This window comes from Xiphophorus hellerii, chromosome 11 (assembly GCF_003331165.1).
Source record: "Xiphophorus hellerii strain 12219 chromosome 11, Xiphophorus_hellerii-4.1, whole genome shotgun sequence".
Classification (NCBI taxonomy): domain Eukaryota; kingdom Metazoa; phylum Chordata; class Actinopteri; order Cyprinodontiformes; family Poeciliidae; genus Xiphophorus; species Xiphophorus hellerii.
The window spans coordinates 25,029,536-25,056,257 of NC_045682.1; the positions used below are offsets into that span (position 1 = coordinate 25,029,536).

General features: G+C 37.0%; 1 protein-coding gene across 2 annotated transcripts in view; it reads left to right on the top strand.

Annotated features, from left to right (window-relative positions):
• The first annotated feature begins 3,489 nt into the window (after positions 1-3,489).
• LOC116728610 (actin-binding LIM protein 3-like) overlaps positions 3,490-26,722 on the top strand; it is a 42,091-nt gene continuing 18,858 nt past the window's right edge. The window contains exons 1-8 of one of the 2 annotated variants that reach the window (XM_032576850.1): positions 3,490-3,928; positions 6,426-6,593; positions 15,577-15,760; positions 17,886-17,998; positions 19,035-19,161; positions 19,314-19,407; positions 20,534-20,621; positions 26,637-26,695. In XM_032576850.1, coding sequence (XP_032432741.1) covers positions 3,910-3,928; positions 6,426-6,593; positions 15,577-15,760; positions 17,886-17,998; positions 19,035-19,161; positions 19,314-19,407; positions 20,534-20,621; positions 26,637-26,695 — 852 coding nt within the window. In that variant the 5' untranslated portion in view covers positions 3,490-3,909. The remainder of the gene's footprint in view (positions 3,929-6,425; positions 6,594-15,576; positions 15,761-17,885; positions 17,999-19,034; positions 19,162-19,313; positions 19,408-20,533; positions 20,622-26,636; positions 26,696-26,722) is intronic. The other variant, XM_032576851.1, reaches the window with a different exon arrangement.

Genomic DNA, 26,722 nt, shown 5'->3' on the forward strand with positions numbered 1-26,722 from the left:
TTTCTGCTCAGGCAAAACACCTTTTGTATTTGTAGTATCTATTGTGTTAGTCTGAACATCTTTCAGATGTTCTAACATATCAACATTTTTCACTTTGTGCCGGAACAAGGGTTTAAGTGTGTCACAGTAGTCTTTTTCTCTTTCTTCAACCAGCTTATTTTATCTTTCTCAAACCACCGTTTTAGGTTTAAATGTAGAAACTAATCGCCAGTATTGCTTGTTTAACTTACCCCTTGTTTGGTTTGTTTGAAGCACAACATTGCTTAATCTTTCCCAAGACATAACCAGATTGCACCTGCAGAACATTTTGCTCTGCAAAAGAACAACCCTCCTAAAAACCAACTGAAGTTGGACATCATCTGGGAGAAAAGTTACATGTCTAAAACATATGTACAGTGATCAGACAAGCCATGAGAGCCATGGGATTGAACACTGCTCTTTATCCTGAATTTACTATAATCTTGAAACATGGTGGTAGCAGCATCATGCTTAGAGGATTCTTTTATTTAGCCTGGATTGGGTTAATCTCCAAATGAGAAGATACTGTAGATGGAGCTACATACAGGGTAACTGTAGAAGAAAACCTTTTCTGCAAAAGCCTTGAGATTGGAGTAAAAACGAATGTACACTACACTTGTTTTTGCCTTGTACATTTTTTTAACTATTCATCCTTTCTCTTTCACCTACCTACCTTGTGTTTGGTGCTTATATCCACCAATGTTTGTGGTTGTAAATGTAAAAAAGCATCAATAAGTATATGTAGTATATTTAAAATCCCTATTATTGTAGTGTGGCTGACAGACAGTTCCTCTAAACCAGTGCTTCTCAATTCCGGTCCTCAGGCCCCCCTGCCCTGCATGTTTTAGGTGTTTCCCTGCTGCCACACACCTGGATTAAATCTATGGGTGATTAACAGGCTTCTGCAGTACTTGATGCCTGCAGAAGAAGTCATGCAATCATTTGGATCAGCTGTCGTGAAATAGAGGCACATCTAAAACATGCAGAGCAGGGGGTCCTGAGGACTGGAATTGAGAAGTGTTGCTGTTTTTAAAAAAGAGTTAGACAGACTTGCCAATAGGCTATTAATCATAAATGAACTGACACTCTCTCTGTGTTACATTGTTTTTCTGACCCCAGACAGACGTTACGTTGCATGCTTCCTTCAGGACTCATAGTTTTGACTCTGCACTTCTCTGTTTCTATCTGAGGCAAAATAGGCCACAGAGATAAGAGATGGATTCAGCCCTGCTGCAGCTGATGTTTGCAGAAAAAGCAGCTCAGATCTATGACACACAACAGTGAGGGCAGAGTTCAAAACTCTGCTGTTTGATGCAGCTTCATTCTTCCAGCTTAAATTGGCAGATTTGTTTTTCTTCTCCTGTGGAGGAAGAATTTATACGTTTAATTTTGTTCCACAGAAACGTCGGCAGCAGGCATTGGGAAATATCACCGGTTGGTTTGCCAGTGTTTGCAGGAAGTGTCCTGCACATTGTTTCTCAATTACAGGGAAGTGAGCCAGCATGGACTAGAAGTTGACTCTATAAACATGTTTTGTTGTTGAAGGCTTTTGCATGCAAAGAAAGAACCATGCTGAATGTCCAACTTATGAATTACAGATTTTCCCAAACATAAATTGATAACTGAAAGAGCATATGAGTTTACACTTGTCTGAAAAACATTTCAACAGACTACAGTTTGGAATAAAACACAAATCACCATCAGACCTTTTCATGGAAAATAAAAACAAGTTAAATTTACGTTTTCCTCAAGGGAACTCTAACTGTACTACCAAGACACTGTGGTACGTCTTTGAATTGAAAGTTTTGGACTTCTGTTTTTTAGACATATAGTGCCCTCTGTTGATGTTTCTATGTTCTTGCAGATGGGGTCCTGTCACCTGGTCTGATTTGTCTGAAATTTCCTACTGTTTCATTTTATACAACCATCTGTAACTTAATTTAAAAAAACAGATTAAGATGTCTACAAATTTGCTTAACAGTTTCAACTACTAAAGCTATAACGATCAGTCACCTCATCTGGTTGGTTCTGCATTACATGTAAAACAACCTGAAAATGTGTAATTTTCTTTGTGAACATGTCTTGATATACATCTTTTATGTCCCATGATTGATAACACTTTGATGACTGACTGACAGGTTATGTTTCAAACTACAAACTTGATAATGTCAAAACATATTTTAATTTGTAAGAATAAAACAGCAGATAGCTGATGGTCTCTTTAATTTAAGTCCATTCTTCTCATTCTAACTACATAGATATCATGAGCTTTTGCTGTAGTTATGCTGCTATTGGCTCAGTCTACTGGATGAAAAACTCACCACTTTTCTGCACTAATTTCTTCTTTCATTACTCTCTAATTTGCATTATTTTATGTTATTTCATCTGCTAACTTTATATTTTCTCTGGTTTTTTTCTCTCCTTGGCATTCTGTTTAGCTGTGATATCTTCTGGGAGGAGCCATCAGCTAAAATGAACATAGAAAGTGCTCCTACATCAGTCCTACTGTTTGTGTGTGTGGGGCGGGGGGTGTGCTCTGTCTTCTCAAAGCCCCAGTCGGTCAAGGCAGATGGCCGAGTTCTGCTGGACGTTTCTTTCTGTTAAAGAAACTGTCGCTTCATGCATGCTTCGTATGAGGGATTGCTGTAAAGCAGGGGTCTCAAACTCCAGTCCTCGAGGGCCGCTGTCCTGCAACTTTTAGATGTGCCTCTGCTGCACCACACCTGAATAGAATAATTACGGCATTAAGGCGCTGAAGAACTGATCTACACAAGGAGGATGCAATTAAGCCATTTCATTTCAGTGTTTTGTACCTGTGGCACATCTAAAAATTGCAGGACAGCGGCCTTTGAGGCCTGGAGTTTGAGACCCCTACTGTAAAGTCAACAACATAATAACAAACAACTAAACTTAAAATGTGTGTTTGGACTGTGTGAAGAAGTCAGAGTACCTGGAGATAATCCCACACTTGCATAGGGAGAAAATGCAAACTTCATGCAAAAAATTACAAATAAAAATGCACACACAGGACCTTCTTAGTGCAATAGTGCTAACACCCTAGTCCTTAATTATTAATCATTCACCAAAATGCAAGTTGTGAAGGAGGACAACAAATATTCTGGAGGAACATGTTGGATTTAATCTAGTTTTTTCGTGGGTCCCCAAATATGTAATTTCATTCAAGAAGAGCAAAATGGTTCTTCGCTGGTGCCCATCCGCTTTAAAGTCAGATTTCTGAGAAAAAAAGTCAGAATTTTGAGATTAAATTCAGAATTCTAAGATTAAATTCAAATTTCTTGTTTTTCAGTGGCCATAATCCTCTTCCGTGGATATAAGTTTTGTACAATTTAAAATAAAAATAATGGCACAGAGTTGACTTGCTTTGCATGGCTGCAGTATGTTTTTCTGACGCGGTGCGGCGCTCTAGCACCGTATGGACAGAGGATCTTCGCTGACCAGGCGCTCTGACAACTCCCGAGCCTTGAAGCGAGTCACCATCCAGCACTGAGCCTGGATGCGGGAGCGCACGCTCGGCCACGCATGCGGTGGTACAGGCAAGCTGATCGGTCAGAGCGGGATGGACATCTCGGCTCAACCGAAAGCTGCTGGAGGTTGTCCTTTTTGGGAGGCGCTGGAGCTGAGGGCGTGATGAGGAGCGAACCGTCAGTTTCCATTTAATTTGCTGTCTTTACGCAGGGTGGAGAGGTGCGCTCTGCCGCCAGTAATCCGCTTGGCGGGGAGGAGCAGGGGAAAGCTCTCTCCAGACTGAAGCAGAGTGAGAGGGGAGGGACAGCAGGTTAAGTCGGATACGGACCCACAGAGTTAAACAGCGTGTGGTCATAAGGACCGACTGTAGTTGGCAGGCAGGCTGCTGGGATTCCTCTTGGCACGATGAGCGGACCAACAAAAGGTGAGCGATGTGTAATATTCTCATAACAGAAATATTTTTCTCAGGCTAATGTTAAAATATGCATTTTATGCCATGTAATGTTTAGAAACAGCTTTATCATTTGTGTGGAGTTTTCACAAATATTGACTGAACTAGATCAGAAATGATTTGGCCCAATTAGCTGATTAGAGTTTAATTTTATTAGGTAATCCTCAGTGTTGGTGGAAGTTACTATCAAGGTCCAGAATGTTTGATACCAGAATTAGATTCGACTCACTGCTCCTCAGATGATTTGTTGTCCTCCTCCATAAATACTGTTGAAATCACTGAAAAAAACAGAAAATCTATTGACACAATTATTAACCTTCAGGCTCATAAGAGAAGCAACCAAGAAGCTCATTGTATCGCTGCAGAAGCTGCAGTGACTTAGACTAAACAATCTGTTGACTGAATAACTGAGTTGCTCCCTCCACAAGTCTGGCTTTAATGGCAGCATCATGCTGCGGGGAGGCTTTTCGACAGAGAAGAGAGAAACTGGTCAGATTTGATGGAAATCGATAAAGAGCAGCATTTATCCACATTAGAAGGGTCTTAAAACTTAGGATCTGGTGAGGATTCAGTGGTTGAAATTCAAAAGTACTTTATTGATCCCAAAGGGAAATTAAATGTTTTTATAACTCATATTAATTAGGATTCTTCAAGTTGCTGCTTTGACAGAAAAGCAGAGGAACCCAAACTGGAAGCCATCAAATCTACTGAAAGCATTGGAGTTATGTTCCATCTGACTGCTCTGGCTCATATTACAATAGAGCTTATTGGTTTTTATTCCAGGCTTTGCAGTCATGAGGTCAAAGATCAGAGTCGTGCTGTCAAAAGATTCACAATTAACAGCCTTGTGTGAAGGTGTGCTTCTGTACAGAAGCATCTGTACAGAAAGCAGTAGTGTTTTAACTGCATCCAGCGTCCACACAAATCAGAAAACCGTGAATCACCTCCACTGTACATTTATCAGTTCCAGAAACTAGAACAACATTTAAAACTACTAATAATAAACATATAAAAATACTGCATTCCTTTTGCAGCCGATCACAGGTGGCTCAGATCTTTCTCTGTCTGTTGTTCCAACTCTCGTGCTACCATCTGGCTGCACAACCAAAGCCAGCGTCTGTAATACACACCCACAGCCTCACACATTCTGGAGGAAACATTTTTGTCCTACTTTTTACCTTTTTTTCTTCCCCATCCTGTAAACATGCACACACCCACAGCTTGTGCTCTGTGTACCCCTTTCCTGCTGTCATCAGCTTAACCTGCCTCCATGTTGTGTTTACTGCGATTGCATAATGCAGCAGCATTAAGTGTAATGGAATTGAATGGAGCTTAATTTCTATCTCAGACTGTTGCACAGTGATTCATGCACTACTACAAGTGTGCATCTTGAACTTTCTGTGATATTGCAGTAATAGGCTTTAAGATATTTCACTGAGATTTTCCAATAGGCCAACACAAAAGTGGAAGTGTTGAAACACTGTTAAAAAAAACAATCACCAAACTAAACTCTTTGGGCATCATTTTGAAACATGGAGGTCATGCTTTGGGGATGCGTCTCTTCGGGAAGGAAAGAAGCACAAATCTAGAACAAAACCTGTTAGTCTGCAAAAGAATGGGAGCAGAGATACACCTCCCAGAAGGACAGCAACCCTAAACGTACAACCAGGAAGTTTAAATCAAATCATAGTCAAGTGCAAGAATGGCCAAGTCAAAGTCCAGACCTAAATCCAACTGACAATATTGATTCAGAAGGACTGAAAACAATTCCAAATTTATTTGTTAAACATTTTTAAATCATGTGTCTATTTCCCTCTACCTTACAATTCTGTCTTATTTTTACATCAATTCATCACATGGAATTAATTTGCTGCTTTCTCTTTAATTTGCTGTTACTTTACTTGGCAGAGACAGACATAACCTCTTATGTTGGCGTTAATTCTGACATAAAGAATTAACACTTTTCACCCCTTAATTTCTCTCAGTCAGGCTGCTACATGGTGATTAAAGCTTAGAAGTCTTGCTGATCTCCTGTTTACAGTAACAGACTTTTCGGTTGATACTGTTAGTTAAGAAGCCGATCACTAAGCTGTCTGCGCAAACCTGCAGCCAGCCATGCACTGGATTATTTCATGACTGCTCTTCACGCTGCAGATTTTGTTTCCTCTGTCATTTTGATGGCAGGTTTGTTAAGCCTGCTGAGCACTATACAATGCTTTTTTAAATTTATTTTATTCTTTGAATTACTCTATTCCTTGCAGTTTAATCTTGAATGTGAACCAAATGAACTACAGTATTTCCTAATTTATTAGCTACATGTTTTGTAATCAAACAACTACACCCTCTTTTTATAAGCTCTACACATCTTTATTGCACTTTGAGTTGTTTAAGATCAGTTAAACAAAGACAAAAGGAGGAGCATGAAAATTATAATAAGTTGCATGTTTTTACTCTTTCCCTCTCCGTCCAGTTAAGTTCCAGTCAGGCCTCTATGGAGGAAACCACAACAGTAGCAGCTCTACTCTCTCCACCAGAGCAAATTCACCAATCACGTGTGAGCGTTGTCGGGAGGCTTGTCGTGGAGAGGTGGTGCGTGTGAAAAACATGCACTTCCATGTTCACTGCTTCACCTGCCAAGGTAAAACATCCGGATCTTCTGTACATATGTTGCTTCTCTCTCACTGACTGAAAGGTTTCATACTTGCTTACTTTCTCTGTTGGACTGGTTCATGGCTTTCCATTTGTAAAATCACACCCCAACTCAGTTTGCATGATTAAATATTAAATTATTGCCAGTACTCAGACAAGAAGGAACCACCATAATTAGATCCATATTAATGTCTGTGCTCAATAAAATACAGTGCATATCTAACTTCAACTATGCCAGAGTTGAAACTTGGCATTCAAAACAATATGAAAGGTGATACACTGAAAAGAAGCATCAAGAACCATAAAACGTACCTATTATGGGCCAAGGTTTCTGGTGGATATTCCAGTAAAGTACAATAGGGTGAAAAACATTTTACCTTTGATGTTTTTATTTCTATCTAGAAAAGTTTTTTGTAGAGCTGAATGCAACAATAATTTTATGAAACTAAGAATTCAAGTTATTCACAAGCAGAAAAAAAGGTTGCACAAATCAAACCTGTTCCTTCAGAACCACAGAATGATTCAGTCCAGATTTGATCAGTCGTGGTTCTGTCCCCTTAGGAAGTGATGCTCTGGGTGCTGAGCCATATCAAAGAGCTTCTGGATGCATTCCAAAGCATTTCTTCTGAGAAACCCATCACCTCAACCATTACAGGCTGTTGTTGCACAAGAAGTTGATTAATTAAAGGGACAGAAGCTGCCTCAGGAATCACCGTGCTTTTTGTTTATGATTGCAGTTTTTCTCTTTTACTGCAATACGCAGTAAAAGTAGCAAAATAAAAGGCAATAAAAGGCAATCTAACAGGTTATCTTTGAAGATAACCTGTTAGATTCTTCAAAAGACTTCAGACTAGAGTGGAGATTCAACACTCCACCAGATTCGCCTGTTTCAGGCTCAGTTCTTGTGGGACAATTAATTAAAACTGATGCTCACAGAGTGTTTTCATTTAATCTACCAATTGAACTATCTTTCAAACTAGAATGTGAAAAATTTTCAATCTATTGTTACCACAAGAGTCATAATTATACAAAATATTAACTCAGTGAGGTAAAATACATGTGTACACTACACTTTCCAATTTTTGTTTCAAAAACCATGTACCATTTTCTTTACTCTTTACAATTATGTTCTTCATTTTCTGTGTATATTGTATGAAACCCAAGTAAAATATATTAAAGCTTGTTGTAACATGGTAAAATGTGAAAAAAATCAAGGGGTATGAAATCTTTTGATGTCATAAGACATTACCATAATTCTTTATTTTCATTGCACTACCCTCCAATGAAATCTCTTATTCACAGTTACTGTAAAGGTTCCCCAAAAAACTCATATGAGATATTATGAATATAATTTACCAATAATGTTATAATAAAAATATAATACATATCGATAACCCCCACAAAAAAATCAAATTTGTGAGTGTAATTGTATTTTTCATGTTTGTTTTTCCTTGGTTAAGCTAAACAGATGGGGCCAAATCCAGCAAAAGAGGTCTGGAGTCAGCAGCCAGCTTTGCAGTGCAGTCAGCAGGTTTTCACCCAGTAGTCAGACTCCAACCAGCTAACCTTCTTTCTAAAGGCTGGGACCTTCGCAGTCCCAAAGCGTGCTGCAAGACAACACAGCTTTCTCCATTTGATCTGCAGCGAACATCGCCTCACTGCTCTCGGTTACAAAGCACCAAAGAAGGGGGGAGTTTCTATTTTTACATAAAACACCAGATTTCATCTCAAGCAGCGTTGCTCACTGGGGTTTTTAAAAAATAATCAGAGCTGAATATGATTCCTTTGGTTGTTTGTTTGGAGTAGGCATGGACTAATTGAGTGTTTGCTTATAGGATGCAAACACTCACGGTTCGTTGTGATAGGAAATAGAGCAGATTTATTGACGGAAGTGGCCTTCTTTTGATATTAAAGTGTTTATCTTTATGGACACTTGATCTTGTAGAGTAAGCGTAATGACAACAGGCTAATGGAGTTGGCTGAGTGGGAATCAACTGATGAAATGGACAAGAATGAAATTGTCAATACACAGACGTCTCTGTTTTTGTTCCTTCTTATTATATTTTCCTCTGCTTTGTCTCTTTTTTGTCTCACATTTTCAGCTTTCGCTTTGGGTTTCAGTCACAATGGTCTTTGTTTTCTTTTTGCCATAAACAGCATGATTATATTTTACACTATTTTGCCAACAAAGAGGGAGGAATGGTGTTAAAGTGGAATTTTAGAGGATTTATATATTTGTTAATTTTGTGACTGAACTGTTTATTGGACAAATACTGAAACAGGCTCAAGCCGTCCTGACAGCTGCTGACATCTCACTGATTTTATCTTTTTTGCTCCAAGATTTTCTGTCAGATTTAAGTGCTCTATAAATAAAGCTGATATGGTAAATTAAAAAACATAGCTTTACAAGGATGGCTTAGCAATTTTTTAGGTGGGGTTTTGCGAAGCTGTAATTAGTAGTCAGTATCCTACCTGCAAAAAACAGCTATCTGAATACCAATGGGAAACTCCAGTTCAACTGCTCTTCACGGTTGGAACAGGGTTTGGATCCCAGTTTGGGATCTTTCTGCATGTAGTTTGCATGTTGCCTGCATAGCTTCTCTCTGGGTACTCCAGGTTTCCACCCATTGTTCAAAAACATCACTTTAGTTACCTCTAGTTGCAAAGCGCTGTACTGTATGTTCAGTGAAATCTAAACAGTACCTCTTTTTCCACGTTTGATAAACTAAAAATGTTAAATTGACTCTGAAGACTACTTCATCTGTTTAGGCTTCTTCTTTCATTCATTCATCCAGATAATGTGAATTGACTGGAGGGCATAAAAGTATTCTCCTCTGCGTTGATGTTGCTAGTAAAGGAAGAGAGAGTGACAGGAAGGCAGACGTGTGTTAGATGAACAGATCGATAACCTCATTGATACCTCCCTTGGGTTCTTCTGTCTGATCCCTTTACTTTGCTGTCTGCTTCTCTTTCACATCACATTTGATGCCCTTTTACCATTCTGATCACTTTAATCTCTCCCCTGACTCCCATCTTCCTTTTCTTATCTTTTATGTTCCACTTGTACCTCATCCTCATGTCTGCAATAATCCTGCCTTCTTATGTTGAAATACAGATAACTGCTCAGTTATCTCAGTCTACTGTGTATGGAGTTGTTTTATAGTGCAAACTATGGGTTTAGGATCATTGAGAAGATGGAACCCCACCCCAGTGTTTAAGCTGCAAATCCCCTGCATTATCAGGAAAAGATACATCAAATGCTTATTTTCTTTTAGTTTGTTCAAAATATAACAAATTTTTTGCACAAAAATACCTTTTTATATTAATGTTGGTTTCTAAGCCATACGGACAAACAAGAGACTCCAATAGTAAACTGTAAAGCATCGACTGTTTGAGTCAGCCCTGTTTTGCACAGTGGTTCAGTGTTTGTGTACAGTTTTATTTTGATCTTGATAATAAATTAGATAAAATTAGAGTGACTAAACATTTATAATCAGTAATTTAGGAGTTCTTAAGTTTGCCAGACAAATTTTCTACCACATTTCGTTCATTCATGACTCAAATTATGTGTGAGGTCACCAAAATCATGGAAATATTTTTTAATTTTGATATAGGGTTTCATAAATCACATTAACATTATCCTATGACCATTTTTGCAGCCATATTTGCAACAGGTTTTGCTATGTGTCCAGTCTGTTTTCTTTTAAATTTTTTAAAATAACTCCAGTGACTCTTCTTTCTGTAAGAGCTGATTTTCTGCCTCAGCCAATGTGTTTTGGCAATAAACCAATGAAATTGATTTACTGTCTTCGAAATCAGTTTTGCATTGACCTAACTGAGGCACTTACGCCAAATAAGCTAATCTTTACTGGTAACAAATACCGAAGTATTCAGATATTTTGCTGCTTTTGGTAAGTGAAGTGAAAACATCAGCGAGAAAATGGCAGAATGTTGTGAAAACATTTTTAACTAAAGGGAAAACAGGAAAACATTCAGAAAGATTCTTAGACTGTTGGGTCTACTCATATATAGAGTTACTTGAATTTAGTAATCCTGAATAGTAACACATCTGAGGCTGGTTCGATATTCAGTTTTGGAGGGTCAGTCAATCCTAGTTGTCAGAATTTTTCATTAATAAATGGATTTTAGTGGGTGAGAGCCGGTGTGGACAAGAAAACCAAATATACCAGAGATCCCTCCAGAGAGGCCAAGTCTGAACAGTTCCCCTTTTTTCCTGCACATTTTAATCGTTTTCCACTTAGACAATGATGTGTGAAAGCTTTGAGTTGGATGAGAAATGATGATGTGGATTTAGCCTCAATTCTCAAGTGAGCATTGACAGCAGTAGGAGGAAATAGACCTTATAGTATACTTAGACTTGTTTACATCAAGTTGAATAAAAATACATCATCATGCATTATGTTTGAAATCCACTGAAGCTAGAACTGTTGACTTTCTTGCATATCACGCTTGTCTCGTGGTGAGACAGTATAAGAATTATTTTGCGCACACGAGCATGAAACATTGTTTTAGAAGCTGAGAGAGCTTTAGTCCCAAGCAAGCAAATAAAGGTCAGACTGGCATTTCAAAGTTGTGTGGAAGCAGTTGTTCTATGTTTGGGATGTTGTCCTAGTTTTTATTGCCTGTTAAAAACATTTGATATGAAAGTATATAGCATATACTGTAGATATCAATAAGTTTATTTTAGATTAAATTGCACAACTAAATATTGAGTAAACCATAAGGCTAAAGTTACAAAATGTTCTATACAAGTGACTCATATTTTTAAATATAAATAAGTTCACATGGAATTATCTTTTTGATGGTCAGCAATTTAAGTTAATAGACTTTTAACTCTTTTTGAAGTCATCTTAATGTGACTCCCTGGTGAGTGTCCCAGAACTTGTTGGAATTAGCCACAATAGAGCTGTATTTTGACAATTAAAAGAAATAACATTGAAAATTAACACTAGTGAAGGACATGAATGTACAATGCATGGTTATACAACGTTTTTTTCTTTTTTTTTAATGTGCTTTAAAACATATATTTATGGTAACGTAACCCATTTAAAATGAGAGTGCCTCTTTAAGAGAGGTTAGGAAAGCCGGATAGTCTGCCTAACTAATCAGAACTTTTATGTCCCAGTGTGTTTGGCCAATCAGAATGCAGAATGTCGCTGTAAGCCCCGCCTTTCTTCTCCGTGTTTGCAGCATTGTTGTGTGTGTAGTTGACTTGTAGTTGACGGTGTGACCGTCTATGTAGTTTAAGATGGAAAATGTCCTGGATATAAACTTGTGACAAAGTTTTTCAAATAGTTTTGCCGTTTATCAGCCGACTTACGAGATGGAAGAAGCTAAAGTGAGTAGACAGACCGCAGTTTCAGTTTTTCTGCCAACTTTAAAGAGCACTGCTAAAGCAACACCGCTTGCTTTAGCAGTTAGCCTTGTTAGCTTTTATTTGCTGCTGGTTCCCTGAAAGTTGATCCTGTATTTCTTTCAGCTGAAGGCGATGCCTAAAAATTTAGAAAATGGTTATCTTATTCACGGTGAAATCATATTAGTGTGGTAAAAAACTTGCATTGTTACGTTGTCTAGCGCCCCTAGTGTTCGGAGCCACCATGCTGATGTCACATTGAGATCAGTGAGCATATTCTTTCATTTAGGTTTTTATTCTGTTAAGCACATTGTTGTTGAATAATAATCTGTTGTTGAATAATAATCTGAATTATTTAGTTGTTTAAATATAAACCTTTACTGAGTTTTTGTAAAAATTTATTTTTAATGCTAATGTTTATCAAAAAAGTGAATTGACAATACAGTTAAATACTTTAATAATTTAACAAATCAATGTCAAATATGATGTCTACAGAAACCTAATGGATTCTAGGTAGAACTGCTTCATAGAAAATGTATGTATATACTTTTTGGTATGCTGAATTGTTCTTGAGGTGGATTCCTCCTGTGTGTTTGATGGTGAATTGGAACTAAATTTGATGCATCTGTTTTTCTATCATGGTTTAGATCTCAGGTTAACAGGGTGCACCCAAAAGATTTAAAACTGAGAGCTAGCACTTGGCTATACGGAAGAGGATTAGGGCCACTGAAAAAAAAGTCAGAATTCTGAGATTAAAGTCATTAATTGTGTGACTTTTTAATGACTCACACTAAGATGTGAGTAGTAAAACACAACCAGGATGATGTGGCTTTTCATTCAGGATTAGTGGGATAAGACACCTCAGCTGTACAATCTTAATGCGTAAACACAGTTAAACTTAGCATCATGTCCTACCTAGCTGTGTGAAATTGTATTTAATGGGTTTTCAGCTATAACTCTAATTTTTAGGAGTAATAATCCTTCAGAAAATGGGGGATGTGCCGTAACCTGGAATAAAGAGCCATTATGTTTCTCAACTTTTATTCGTAGCTTTAAGTAATTTAATTTTATTTGAATATGTTCTATTGTCGCTATGTCGTTCTATCCAAGTTTTTATTTTCCCATTTTGCATGCAGTCTTATTGATTTTTATGCCTTAATCATCTGAACTACTATATGGTATTAAAGCTTTGTTCTAAGAAAGTTGCCTTCCTGCAAATCCATACAAATTCAGATACATTGTCTACTGTTATTCAAGCCTTTTTGACTTTTTACATATATCAGCTTACGAAGCCATTAAATGTTTTTATTAGGATTATGAAACTGTTTCTATTTAATATATATTCCATAATTGTTTTGACCCCAGGCTTGAGTCAAGCTACACTCGGCTTTACTGTGCAGTATTTCTCCTGTAGTCTCACCCTCCGTCTCAGCCTCTTAACACTCCGGCTTGGATCAGCTCAGATCCATTCACTCCACTGGGTTTCAAGCACATTAGCTTAATTACAGAGTGGACACTCAATTCACTGCCAGACATCTTGATCCGTTGGCTGCCTTTCATATGTCTAACCTATAGTTTAATTCAGGTCGTATCATCGTCCTGCTGTTTATACTGATGCATAGGCCTTAATTTCCTGTGCCTGCATGCTGCTGATTATGTTACTCTGACAGATAAATGGTGTGCTGACTTCTGCAGAGCTCAAGGGGAAAACGATGATAGAGATTTTATTCATTCACATTATGATTACTGTTGAATTAATATGCATAAAACTAATACAGAGCGTCGGAAAAATATTCATACCCTTAAACTTTTCCTCATATTGCGTTCCATTCAATAATTTCAGTTTTTTATTTGGATTTTATGAAATAGATAAACACAAAGCACAGCATAATTGTGAAGTGGAAGGAAATTAATGCAAAACTTTAAAAAAATCTGAAAACAGTGGCATACATTTGTAATGAGGTTGTATTAGAAATGTATGCCACTGTTTTCAGATTTGGGTTTTATTTCAGAATAAAACGAGCTCATTTAGAGCCAGCTGCATTTAGACATCACCTAATTCTGAAGTGCTGTTTAATTCATCATCCAAAATGGAAAGAGTATGCACAATTCTCAGCCTACTAAAACATGACAATCCATCCGAAATGACAGAAAGGAGAAAATAAATCTGAGAAGCAGCCTAGATTATCATGGTAACTCTGGAGTAGCTGCAGAGATTCACAATTTAGTTAGGAGAATGAGTCACCACAAACCACTAGCTTTTATAGAAGAGTACCAAGAAGAATGCCTAAAAAATGTATATAAACTCCCATTTGCAAGTTATAGTTTTTGCAGGGGCCACAGCTAATATGTGGAAAAATATATTCTCATTAGATGAAGCCAAAATTGATCTTTTCAGTCTACATTTAAAAAACTGTCTGATAGAAAACTTACAAAGTTTTAATATATCCTGCCTATCCTTGTTTGTTTTTTTTACACATCCCACCATGGTCTACGGCGGTGGCATCATCATGCTGTGTGAATGCTTTTCTTTAATAGGGACAGGAAGTATGTTCAAAGTTGATGGGGAAGATGAATAATGTGAAACATTGGGAGGTAGTCATAGCAACCTGTTAGAGGCTGCATATTTTTCCAAAGAAAAATGTCATAAACCATTAACTTTTTTGGATGTGCAAAGCTGGTAGAAATATATTTTGGTGCAAAGATAAGTGCAGATCAAATACTCTTTGTCTTTCACATAAAATCCCAATAAAATACATAATATTTTGTGGCTGCACCATGAAAGAATGTGAACAAATTCAAGTCATATGAAGACTGTGAATACTTGGTTTCCATAAAATACAGCTAATTTCAGGAGATGGGCTAAGCTCCCTCTAACTTGACCACATATTGGTTTGGATCAATTTAAACTGCTTAACCATCCAGCAGACCTGAGGCAATCCCAATGTTCGCACAACTGGACCAGAAACAATCATTTGGCTGAGGGATCCTGTTTTTGCTAAATAAAAGTCATAAATCATGCTGTCACTAGACCGTAAACACACAGTGTGCACTTTCCTCCTAAACTGTCACACAACACTGCCTGCACTAAGGCATAAATGTACTTTTTGTAAACACAATCTGACTGTTGTGGTGGTCACACTTTATATAAAATGCTAGAAAGTGGACATCTTCTGGAGTTTCTGTCATTTCTGCCTGTTGATCACCTAATCCTGCATATCGTACCAGTCAGCAGTTTTTATGATACTACACATTAAATGACAATCTCACCATCTAAGGTGTATAAAATGTTTTAATCTTTCCATTCTCCTATGACAGCCAGAGTTTATTTTTTTATTTTAGATCAGATGGATGGGAAAAGAGGAAGAACAAAATGCAATCAGATCAATATTATTGCTGATTTAGTGTAAAACTGAAGCTTTTAGATCAAATAATTTACAAAAATGTTGACGTCACACATGCACATTTTTAATCCCTTCAAGTCATCTTTCATTTGATGCCCTAATTAATTAATTGCATTTATTTCTGCCTTTGCTTCCCATCAATGTTTCTGGAAAATAAAACAAACCACTGGAGTTTTGTGTTTTTGTTTGGTCAGTGTGCGGCTGTGACTTGGTGCGCTCTGGTTTCTTCCATCATTCTGGTGAGTACATCTGTACTGAGGACTACCAGCGCCTGTATGGGACCCAGTGCGACAGCTGTGACCAGTACATCACCGGAGAGGTGGTCTCTGCCATGGGGAGGACGTATCACCCACACTGTTTTGTCTGCAGTGTCTGCAGGTAGGACCAAGCTACTGTTTTACAAAGCAGACAAGCAAGAACCAGTGAAAACATAAGCCTTACCATCTTGAAAAAAGTATAATTTTGTATTACAAAACCTAGTCTTATCTTGCAAATCACCACTTTAAAGAAATGCAACAGGAAAGATCTGAAAAGAAATGGTTGTGTCAAGAATTTTCATTTTACTTGGTAAAGTGAAATGTTGCTTTACACACATTTCTGCATTTCCTAGAGCTGTTACCTAATCAGATATACTCCTAGTGTCACGTTCAACTTGTTAGTATGAAACAACAGTAATGGATAAGCATAACAAAGACGACAACAGTGTGAAAAGATCCTTTTAAATCTTTCTTTATGCTCTGGGTTATGTCGTAACAGTAAAGTAAATTAAAGCTTTCTGCTGTGAAAAAGTAACTCCTGACATTTTTATCTCTGCTTTAACTGAGTTTTTCAAAACAAATCATTAAAAACTGCCTTACTGTTTCTCACTGTGTCAGCAACAGTAAGAGACAATGACACACTTTCACTGGAACAATCACAACCAGGTTTTTTAAAGTAGTTTTCAAAGTAATTGTAAAGAAAATGTGTTTTTGTTATAAAAATTAGATCAAGGAGAAAGATAAAACTACACTCATAAAAATACATTTCTGTATACTTGGTTCTTACAAAGACAAAACAACAGACTGATAACTGAAATAGCTTAACTATTTCAGTTTTTTAAACATCTAAATTATCATTAGATCGTATTATAAACTGACTAAACATTAACTGTCCAACATTGTAGTAACATTGTTCCCTTGCAGCACAAAGGTCCTGGGTTAGAAGCCCAATCTGGGGTGTTTTTACATGAAGTTTGCATTGTGAGGTCCTTCCAAACTCCAAATAACTTCTGTCGGGTTAATTGGTCTGATTTTTTTTAGGTTTTTTTGTCCTCTGTGTCTTTGTGTTGCCGTGTGATTGGCAAACTATCTAGGGTGAAAGTTGGCTCTCCCCCAACGACCGCTGGAAATACCAGCCCCCCTGCGAACGTGCAAGGACAAGTTGATACAATTGATGGATGGATGGAACGAGCCAAACGAACCCAAAAAAACGAATATATAACTGACAGTCACATGATGGTCGGATGCTTCTTTGTTTCTTAATGAGCTGGATGACTTGCTATTGATGAAACTACATAATGCTCCAGAAAATCTGAAGGAGAAACTTCACTACTGCACTTATGCAGCTGCAACAATCGTAAGCACATCAGCAAGGCTCAAAAAAAGAGACAAAAACGCAAAGTAAAGGTTTTTGAGTGGCTCAGGATAGACTTTCTTTTTTTTTAAACAATTGAGATGATGTGGCATCACGTCTAATTCAGACTCAAGTCACCAGTGTTACTTAATTACATCAATTCTGCAAAGAAAGGTGACCGAAATTATGTGACTTGAAGAAGTCCTAGAAAGCTATGATTAACATTTAATGGCAGCTCAAGATTTTGTCAAGAGTGTGAATAGTTAATAATGATTTATTTATTTTTTTAGTGTCACATTGGTTTGGATTTTTTTTTTTTTGCCTTAATAGGTATTTGAAAACTGCCTTTTGTCTTTTCTCAGAAAATTTTTCCTTCATCACAATTAATTTTTAAATCTGAAACTTTTATTGTACTTCATTTCATACATAGTGGAACTGTACTGCACTGTAGTTTTTAACAGTGCTGTTAAAAACTACTCCACTGAAGAGTTAAAATCTGAACACACTTTAAATGTTTTTGTGTATGATTCAATTATGTGTCTGCATTTTTGCTTAACATATATTCAAATACTGAAGTTCTGTCTGTTCTGCAACAGATCTTAGACATTGCTGTTTTTGTTGCCCATGTGTCTTAACTTCTTCAAAAAGATAGTTCATCTGTATGGATGCTTTATTATGAATTTATCCTCAAATTTTGCCACTAAAATTAAACTTTTATGCCAAAACAAGGCATTTAACTAGAGAAATGCTTTTAGCTGTTATTCATAATTGATTTGATTTGAATTGGCACATAAAACATCAGATTTGTTTTTTTTGAATGATTATTGCTAAATGGATGCAATTTTTGTGCTTGGGTTGAAACCTACATAATTTCCTTTGTGTGTGTTCTCAGGCTTCCATTCCCAATTGGAGACAGAGTGACCTTCTGTGGGAAAAAGTGTGTGTGTCAGCAGTGCTCACACTCTCTGAAAAAGGACAAGCCTGTTAAGATTCTTGGACCGAGCTGTAAGAAGCAAACATGCACACATAAACACTTCTCAGTCATACTCATGGATTTAATGTGAGAATTTGACACAGTGGAAATGAATAACTATAAAACGCAGAACAATTAAAAACAAAACAATAGTCAAGCTATTGGCTCATATTTTAAAACAATGGAATAATCAAATGGTGTTTGGCTCACATTAAATTATTTTTTTGGCATCCTATTCCAATCAGTAAAGTGCTTCAGGGTAATTGTTGTATTTTTTATTCCAATAAATTGAGAAAAAATAACCCTAATAATTACTTGTGTTTGTGCAGTTTTCATTGTATTTTTCTTGGTTACTTGTTTCTGGCCCAAGTTGATTTATTTCTACACAGATAGAAAATAATAGCTGCATAATTTTAAAGACAATATGAAGCACACCAGTGAAGTTACAGTATCTCTGAATGACTCAAAATAAACCAAGATGGTTTTGGTAGCTTTTAACATCCACAGATTTTGTTTGGTGTCCCAATCAAAGATGTTGTGACATGACCTTAAACAGAGTCTCCAATGTGTCTGAATTCAAGCACTTTTGTAAAGATTTGTGGATTTAAGTTCCTGCACAGCAACTTGCCAGTTACCACAAATGCCTAGTAGTTATTAAGTTTTGGTTTGTAAAACTTTTTTACATAAGACAAGGATTGAAATTAGCATTTAACTGTGACAAAAAGGGAAAAAAAACAAAAAGACAGTCTGTCAGGGAGCAAATATTATTTCACAGCACTATTTGGCTTAGTCTTCTTACAGATATTTTAAAAGCATTTATGGCTATTTTCCCGCCAGAGTCAACCCAGCTAAAAGCATATCTACACACCTTCAAACAGGGACACACACTCAGAAGGTGGCCTGTGCTCCAGGTAGTTTTACAGCCTTATTTTGGTCGCTCCATCTGTCAGAAACGGTGCGACAATCTCAACAGGAGTGGGGGAGAACCACAGCAGAAAGACAAGTGCTTAAAGGCATTATGTCCTTTCTCAGTGCTTGACTTCTCGCCTCTCCTGTCCTGCTGTCCAGACTGTGCAGGCTGCAGCCAAGAGATCAAACAGGGCCAGTCTCTGCTGGCTTTGGAGAGGCAGTGGCATATCACTTGTTTCAAATGTAGGACGTGTGGCTGTGCTCTCACTGGAGAATACATCAGCAAGTGAGTGGCTTAATCAACCCTTTATACATTACCATTACTAGACCATGCAGAAATGCTCTGACAATTAGAGACACATTATATTTTAGACGGTGAAAACAGCACAATTGCAATGAGCATTGAGTTAAAATGAAATTCATATGTGTTGCTGGCAGAGACGGGATTCCTTACTGTGAGGATGACTACCACACTCAGTTTGGAATCAGGTGTGAGGGCTGCAGCAGGTACATCAGCGGCAGAGTACTCGAGGTGAGCCTTTCTTCCTGTACTTGTGTTGATCAGCTCTAACATCCAGTAGTTTTTAGCAGCTTCTCCCCTTTTAGGCCCAAAGCAGCCCAGACCTTTGATATACTGACTCACTGTGGAGTTAGGTACTGAGGACTTATTTGTCCAGCACACAGAATAAAACTAATAAATATTTTTTCTCAACTCATTTTTGATCCATATTTGCACTAGGACAGGTTTTAATATTTGTGGCCATCAGATAAAAATATTTCTTCTAAATGTGTTGTTATTTGAGATGTAGATGCACCAGTTTCACCCATCTGGTTTTTGAGAAGCTACTATTATTTATTCTACTCACTTCAGGTGTCTCCTTGATAAAGTAATTAAAACAGTTTAGAATATTTTTCTTGCTTTAATGTCCTGATCTGTAGTCAGTTATTTGTACCAGTCACAGTAAGCTTAGAACAGCTATTATTCTCCTTACCCATTTTGTATCTTTGCAGTTTTGATAATTTTTTAGTGAACATATTTGGATATGATGGTGTGTATTGTAGGTCATATAGATGTGTTTTAATTTGATCAGAAATTATAATTTGTCATAAAATTATAATTTTATAAGTCACCTGACCTCGAGGTAGATAAAAACTAAAATAAATACAAGGTTTTTAGATGATAATGTGCTATTATGTTAAAATACATATGAGATTTGGGTATTTTGCAACAAGTTATTGTCATAATTTATTTCAATTCAATGCAGAAATTTAATTATACTGTATTAATAAGCAGAAATTAATGTTGCAGCACACAGAACCTTTGTTATATAGCCGTTTTTGTCAAGCCAACAATGTTGTTCCTAAATATGTGGATTATATGCACATTTGATTAGATATGTAAACACATCTGTCCAAGATCTTTATGTTTTTGTGTTTTATATTTAAAAGAAAATGTTCAGCTTTCTCTCCAAGTTTTGATTTAAGATCATACATCTTTGGGAACCCAACACAACTGCACTCATCTCCTCTTTTTATCTCTACATGTTGTCTCTATTCGCCACGTGATGTTTCCTGTTTTCTATCATGTCTCTTATAATTTTCTTAATTTGTTTCTTATCTTTTGTCTCTACCTTCCTGCTCCTTGATTATATCTGCAGGCTGGAGGGAAGCATTACCACCCGAGTTGTGCCAGGTGTGCCCGCTGTCACATGATGTTTCAGGAAGGAGAGGAAATGTACCTAACAGGTAAGGAAACTGTTTACTTATTGATAACAGGCAATACTGCTCTGAATTACAATGTTGTCAAGAAAATTTAAACATGCTTCCTGATTTGTACAGTTAATACAAATTATAATACAATCTATTAAATTTGATTTCCGCAAAGATGCAGATGCCCAAGTGTGATTCTACAAATATGGAACTGATTGTGTGTATGCAGCTTAGCAAACACACAATCATGCAATTTATATAGTTGCATGAAAATGTTTGCTGACTGGAAACAGCTTAATCCAGCTTAAACAGGCTTAAACATCCACAGAACCTGTATATTTGTTTTGGATTTGTTCGGATTCATTTCTGCTTGAGTTATTGTAAGATTAGAAAGGAGCATCTTGCTAACACAGGATGGCCTGAAAAATTATTCACTGCGATTTATGTGTGAGCCCAATGTATTCTGACCCTGCTGGACCTTCGGTAAACCTGGTATAAAAGAAGATATTCTTTTTGTCTTGTTAGAACATACAGAAGAGACTGTGAGCACTTCTGGTAGAGTGAAAATCACTAATCTCTGCTTGGTAACTAAAAGTTACCAGAATATCCTTTTTCTAATATTTCTCAGTCATTTAGAATGGCATCAAAAACTTAATTTATTTCAATAATCAAATTCAAGCCTGAAACACATTAAATGAACTAAAACTAAAATATTATAAAAGAACAATAAAAACTTATTTTAATGCAGAAAAGTTCTGTAATTTCCAGCATTGAACCAAATTTAATTGAAATACATCAATCAATACAAATACATAATTAAGCATTAGTGTGTTACTATTGGTAATTGATTTCGCAATTACAATTTTGATTTGATATTTTGTGCAGCTCTATAAATTACAGTGCATGAATATACCTTTCAGTATGCTGATATTTTTATATGAAAATATTTTCCTATTTGCTCAGAAATATTTAACAGAAATAAAGGAAGCTGTGCAGAACGTTAGCAAATGAGAGTAAATACAGTGACTAGGTAAAAGGCAAATCGCTCTATAGATGACTATTGATCTCACATGAACCCTGGATCTGGAATGAACGACAAAGTTGCACAAAAGCACATGTACACACTCCAACATTAGACCCTCAAGGACTGAAGTCAATTACCTTTTATCCTTCACTTGTGCTGCTGGCTTCATTAATCTGGCTTGTCTGTTGTGCCAGGATAATTCAGCGTCTGATTGCATTACAGGTCTTATTTGAATCAGCCTGGAGTTTCTGCTGAAATAGAAGAACGTTTGATTCTTTGACTAAAAAAGCAGAACAGATTTTATCAGGTAGGAAACTTTAAGCAGTAAATGGACTTATAAAGTGCTTTACTGGTCAGGAAGACCAGTGAAGCACTTTTACACCACATTCAACCAGAGCACTCAGAAGCAGCACACATTCATACACTAATACACACCTTAACAGACACATTGAGGTTAAGTGTGCTGCCCAAGGGCACATCAACGTGTTGGGTGAAGAATCTGGAAGTGCTTTGTAACCGACTTCATGGGGGCTGTTCCTCCCGCTCAGCGGCAGATGGACCCTGTTCTCGATCAATCTTAATTTTTTAGACTTAATTTTTTTTGCACAAATGTCACAAAAGTTGTAGTGACAAGCAGCTATATGAAAATATAATTTTCTTGCAAGGACAAAAAAATATTTATGTTGTGAATGTTTATGCTTAATGAGTCTCTTTTGTAATTTTTTGATAAAAGAAAGCAAAAAGCTAGGAGATTGAGCATTTCTGGACTGATATTCTATGAATTAACATTGACCTTATCAGTTGGAGTTTAAATCCAGTACAAATATGTTTCCTATTTTCTTAAACTACAGATACATAAATAACAGATTTCTCATTTCACTAGATTTAAAGAGGCATCAGCTCTTATGAAGAAACTAAAATTTAAATACGTATCATTTCAGTTTACAAATAATATGCAAATAATACCAAAAAGGGGTAGAACATGGTGTATAGTTTGTAAACCTTAAGTCAAAAGACTTGCAATACCCTGAGCTTTTTCAGATAAACTTGACTGAAAATTTACATTTAAACTCCAGAAAATAAACTGAACATCCAGAACAATTTGAAAATGAAAAAGGCCATTGTACTTCCCAGATAAGCGGGATCGAAGCAGCTGGGATTAAATGTGGAGTTACTGTACCGTAACATGTGGCTGACACACACTCAGAGTCGCCATGCAGGTTGACACCTCCTGTTTCGCCTCATTGACATTCTGCTGGCCTCCCTCTGAGGCGGCAGTAAAACTAAGCATTTGCATATTGCACTTTAAGTCTGTTAGTGTGTCCTAAGAGTTATACAGTATGTGTGCGTGTATATCTGATTCAAAGCATGTTGAAACATTTGTGTGTGTATATATGTGAATATATGTGTTGAAGTGTAGCTGTGGTTATCTGTGTGCGTTTCTGCTCAGCTACAGTGAGCTGCCCCAAGGTTACATTTGCTCCTTTTGATTACTTCAGCCATGTCGGAGGACTGAACAATCACCCTCGTGAGACAAGTGTAATTAGGACACACACACACGGACACACACATGCCCTTGCAATCAATCCTTCGATGCGTATCTGAAGTAGTCAGTGATTTCTATACATGAATGGATATATTTATTTATGTGTTTGAAGGAGTTGGACAACTATTTAAAGAAATTGTTTTTTTCATAGCTCTGAAAATATTATTTCTAAGGTTTTAGGGTAACTTTTAAGTAGTGGTGGGATGTGCTAAACATTTTTTAGCTTATTTAATCAGAACTTTTTAAATATGTAGTCTTGATTAAACTGGTGTTGTTAATCAAATACTTATATTTAAAACAATATGCACTATTTTTACTGCCAATAAATTTTACTAAATGAACCAATAAATAGATCTAAACTTTGGATTATGAAAACATAGATCAATTTCTACCTACCATTTGTGGAAACTGGAATGTCGCTTCCATGCTGTGGTCTAATAAACAATGATTTGTCAGAGAAGTGATGGCTTAGGGTGACAGGAGACTTATCTGTGATTACAAAAAAGAATGTTTGTTTTTCACTCACTCATTTTTGCCTCTTGCAAAAATTGTCAGCATTTATTCTGCTAATTTTGACTTCCTGAAGTGCAGCATACATTCCTATCCAGTCCACATAAATGACAGCACCATTCAGCAAAATAAAATTCATTTTAACCTGATTTACATATCTCCTGGTTTATATATTACCATTAGAATTTCAAATGACATAAACATAAATGTCAATGATGCTGCCTGAGTTTAACACTGGATGTTCTCATCCAATCGTTTTTGAATATCTCTGAGAGTCACACTGCTGGCATCTCTGACTGTTTTCTCTTGTTTTGCATAAAGGTAGAAGGATCTCAATGCAGCTGAGGCCTCATTCCATGATATCTCCCTGTAGGAAAACAAGCAGGGCATATTTTGTGTTAGACATACTTAGGCAGACAGTTTCCTGGTAAATGAATGACTTTCTTTGTAAAAATGGAGATTCTTTTCATCCAGAAGATAAAGGTTCTCAAGGCCTGCTTGGAGCTTGGAGCAGAGTTGAGGAGTGTGGGAGGGATGGGGGTGCACTGAATCACCACGCATGGTTTCTGTCTGCAGTATTGATTTTGTGTGCAGGTTTGTGTGTGCGTGTACTTACATGCAGGTTAGATTTATGGTGTTGATGGTGGTTGTATATCAGACTCAGGATCAGCTCAGAGTCCGTTCTGCCGGCCTGCATTGCCCCCAGACCCGAGGAAATGATAAATACTGATGTGGGTGTGTTACTGCTTTCTGGGGTGGGTGCCTGCGTGTGTTGGTGTGTGTGTGTGTGTGTGTGTGTGCGTGTGCGTGCGCAGGGCAGATGTATTAACATCATTATCACTATCAGATCCTCATGCATATAACATCCTGACATTAGTAGTTTATTGTTATGTATAATCTGTAATAGCCTCCATTCATTTCCTCTTTCCTCTGCTGCTCTCTCCACCAATCTCTCCTCCTGCTGCCTCTGCCTTCTTTCCCGCAGGTTCCACAGAGCTGCAACTTTCAAAGCAAGAGTTTGCCAGATCCGGTTTTATGTAATGCACCGTGCTGAATTGGAAGCTGCAAAAATCACTTGTGTCTATAATGATTACTTTTGTCTCAAATTTCACTGTGATGGTGAAGGCTGTGAATGTAAAGCATTTTAGCTTGAAGTAAATGATGGACATGAGTTTGTGGTGCATTCAATGTGCAACAGAAGTTCAATCTCAGAAAGTCAAGTTGGCTGCGATTCAGTTGCAAGTTGGAAAGCCAATGGAAGTTTGGAAATGGATCAATATAATAGTATACAAGCAGTCATCATAATGATCAGTGGGGGCGGTAATAGTTCACTTAAGTCCTGGTTTGTTATGTGCCTTGGTTTTAAAGACACATTTGCGGTTTATTGGAGACAAACAAACAAAAGTATCTAAATATTTGTTTTACTTTATGCAATAGTGAACAATCATTGTTAAAAGTGGCTGTAATAGAATTGACTGGAAATTTGATTTAATTTTGTCAATAATCTGTCAAAAATCTAGTGGGAAACCCCCATGAGATAGTTGGATGGAGTCATCTCAATATTGTGTCATTGTGTGGTTGCCTGGTGCTTAGGCTGAGCTACTAAACTCATCACTGTTGCAAATCCATTCTTCTAAGCTTTGTTTAGGTCCAATATTCTATCTCCATCATCACTGTAGCTCCATAAGAAACCATAATCCTTATAAATAGCAGATTTTAGTGTTGGGTGGGGTCCTCATATTCTTAGAGTTCCACATTTTAGTTTAGCACATAAACATCCTGTAGGTATACAGGGTAGGAGAAACACTTTGTTTGGTAAATGGGCGTACAGAGCTGTGCTGATAAATTAGGTATGAGTTCTTGTGCTGAGACACCCCTAATGACCAGGATAATCACTACTAGCATTTAGATGATAATAACAATTTCTTATTCTCTGTCTCCAAAGGGGCATCCTTGCAGAGACTATACAGTACTATTTTTTACCTTTTTTTTATAGGATCAACTTTGCTAACATTTTGTACACATTGAAAATGGAAGCAATAATAATATGACAGACATATCAAAACATCTAAACAATTTGTGAGCAATGTAAAAAAAATATGTTGAGGCTCAATATGATTAATTCCAATACCTTTACTAGACAAGACCAGAAAAATTAGTTTTCTCTCTCAGCTACAATAAAAACATAATTATTTGCTTGCAGTTCTGGTTTGGGAGTTCTTGAAACTTGTTTTTGATGCATCTTCATTGCTGAGAAATTTGAAGTGGGTGTTGTCACTTCATTGATGTATGCACCATGGGAAGGCTTCTATGGGAGGGTTATATTAAAGCACTAAACTTGTCAAGTAGGAAATCTTTTTGTCAGAAGTAACTTGCTAATTCTTTCCCTCAGGTTCCACTTTGACCTAAAGAAGAAATTCCTTTTTGGGATAATGTGGCATTTACTTGTACAAGACTATTTGTGAAAACTATAAAAGTATGGTTTCAAATTTTCCAAAGAATATTGACAACATTTTGTGTATGGTTTTTCTGAGCTGGATGTTACATTTAGCCAATAGTAGCAACTAGTTTCCATTCTAATAGTTTAGAAAAAAATTCTGATTTTGATGAAGAATCAGTGAGGAATTAAACAGATTAAAGTGAGTTAACAAGAAAAAATGTTGTCCAAACCAAGTTACACTGACTTGTGCATATATAGCAATAAATAGCTGAAGATTATTTTCCTCTTTGTCTGTGTGCAAGTGAACCAAAAGGGCTACAAGTTCTGTTCTTAGACCAGACAAACTGCCTCCAAAGCCATAGAGCCTGTCTTCAGTGTGTGTGTGTGTGTGTGTGTATGATGATTGATGTTGATGCACTTGAGAGAGAGAGTCAGAGAGAGAGAGAGGCTGATCTGCTCCTCATATCCCATAAAGCCACACACAATAAACAAAGTTAACTGAGGTAGAATTGTGTGTTTATGTGTCTGTAGGTTCGGAGGTTTGGCACCCGATGTGTAAAGAAGCAGCTCGGCTGGAAAGAAAACTTAGGGTGAGTTATGCTCAAAATACCTGTAGA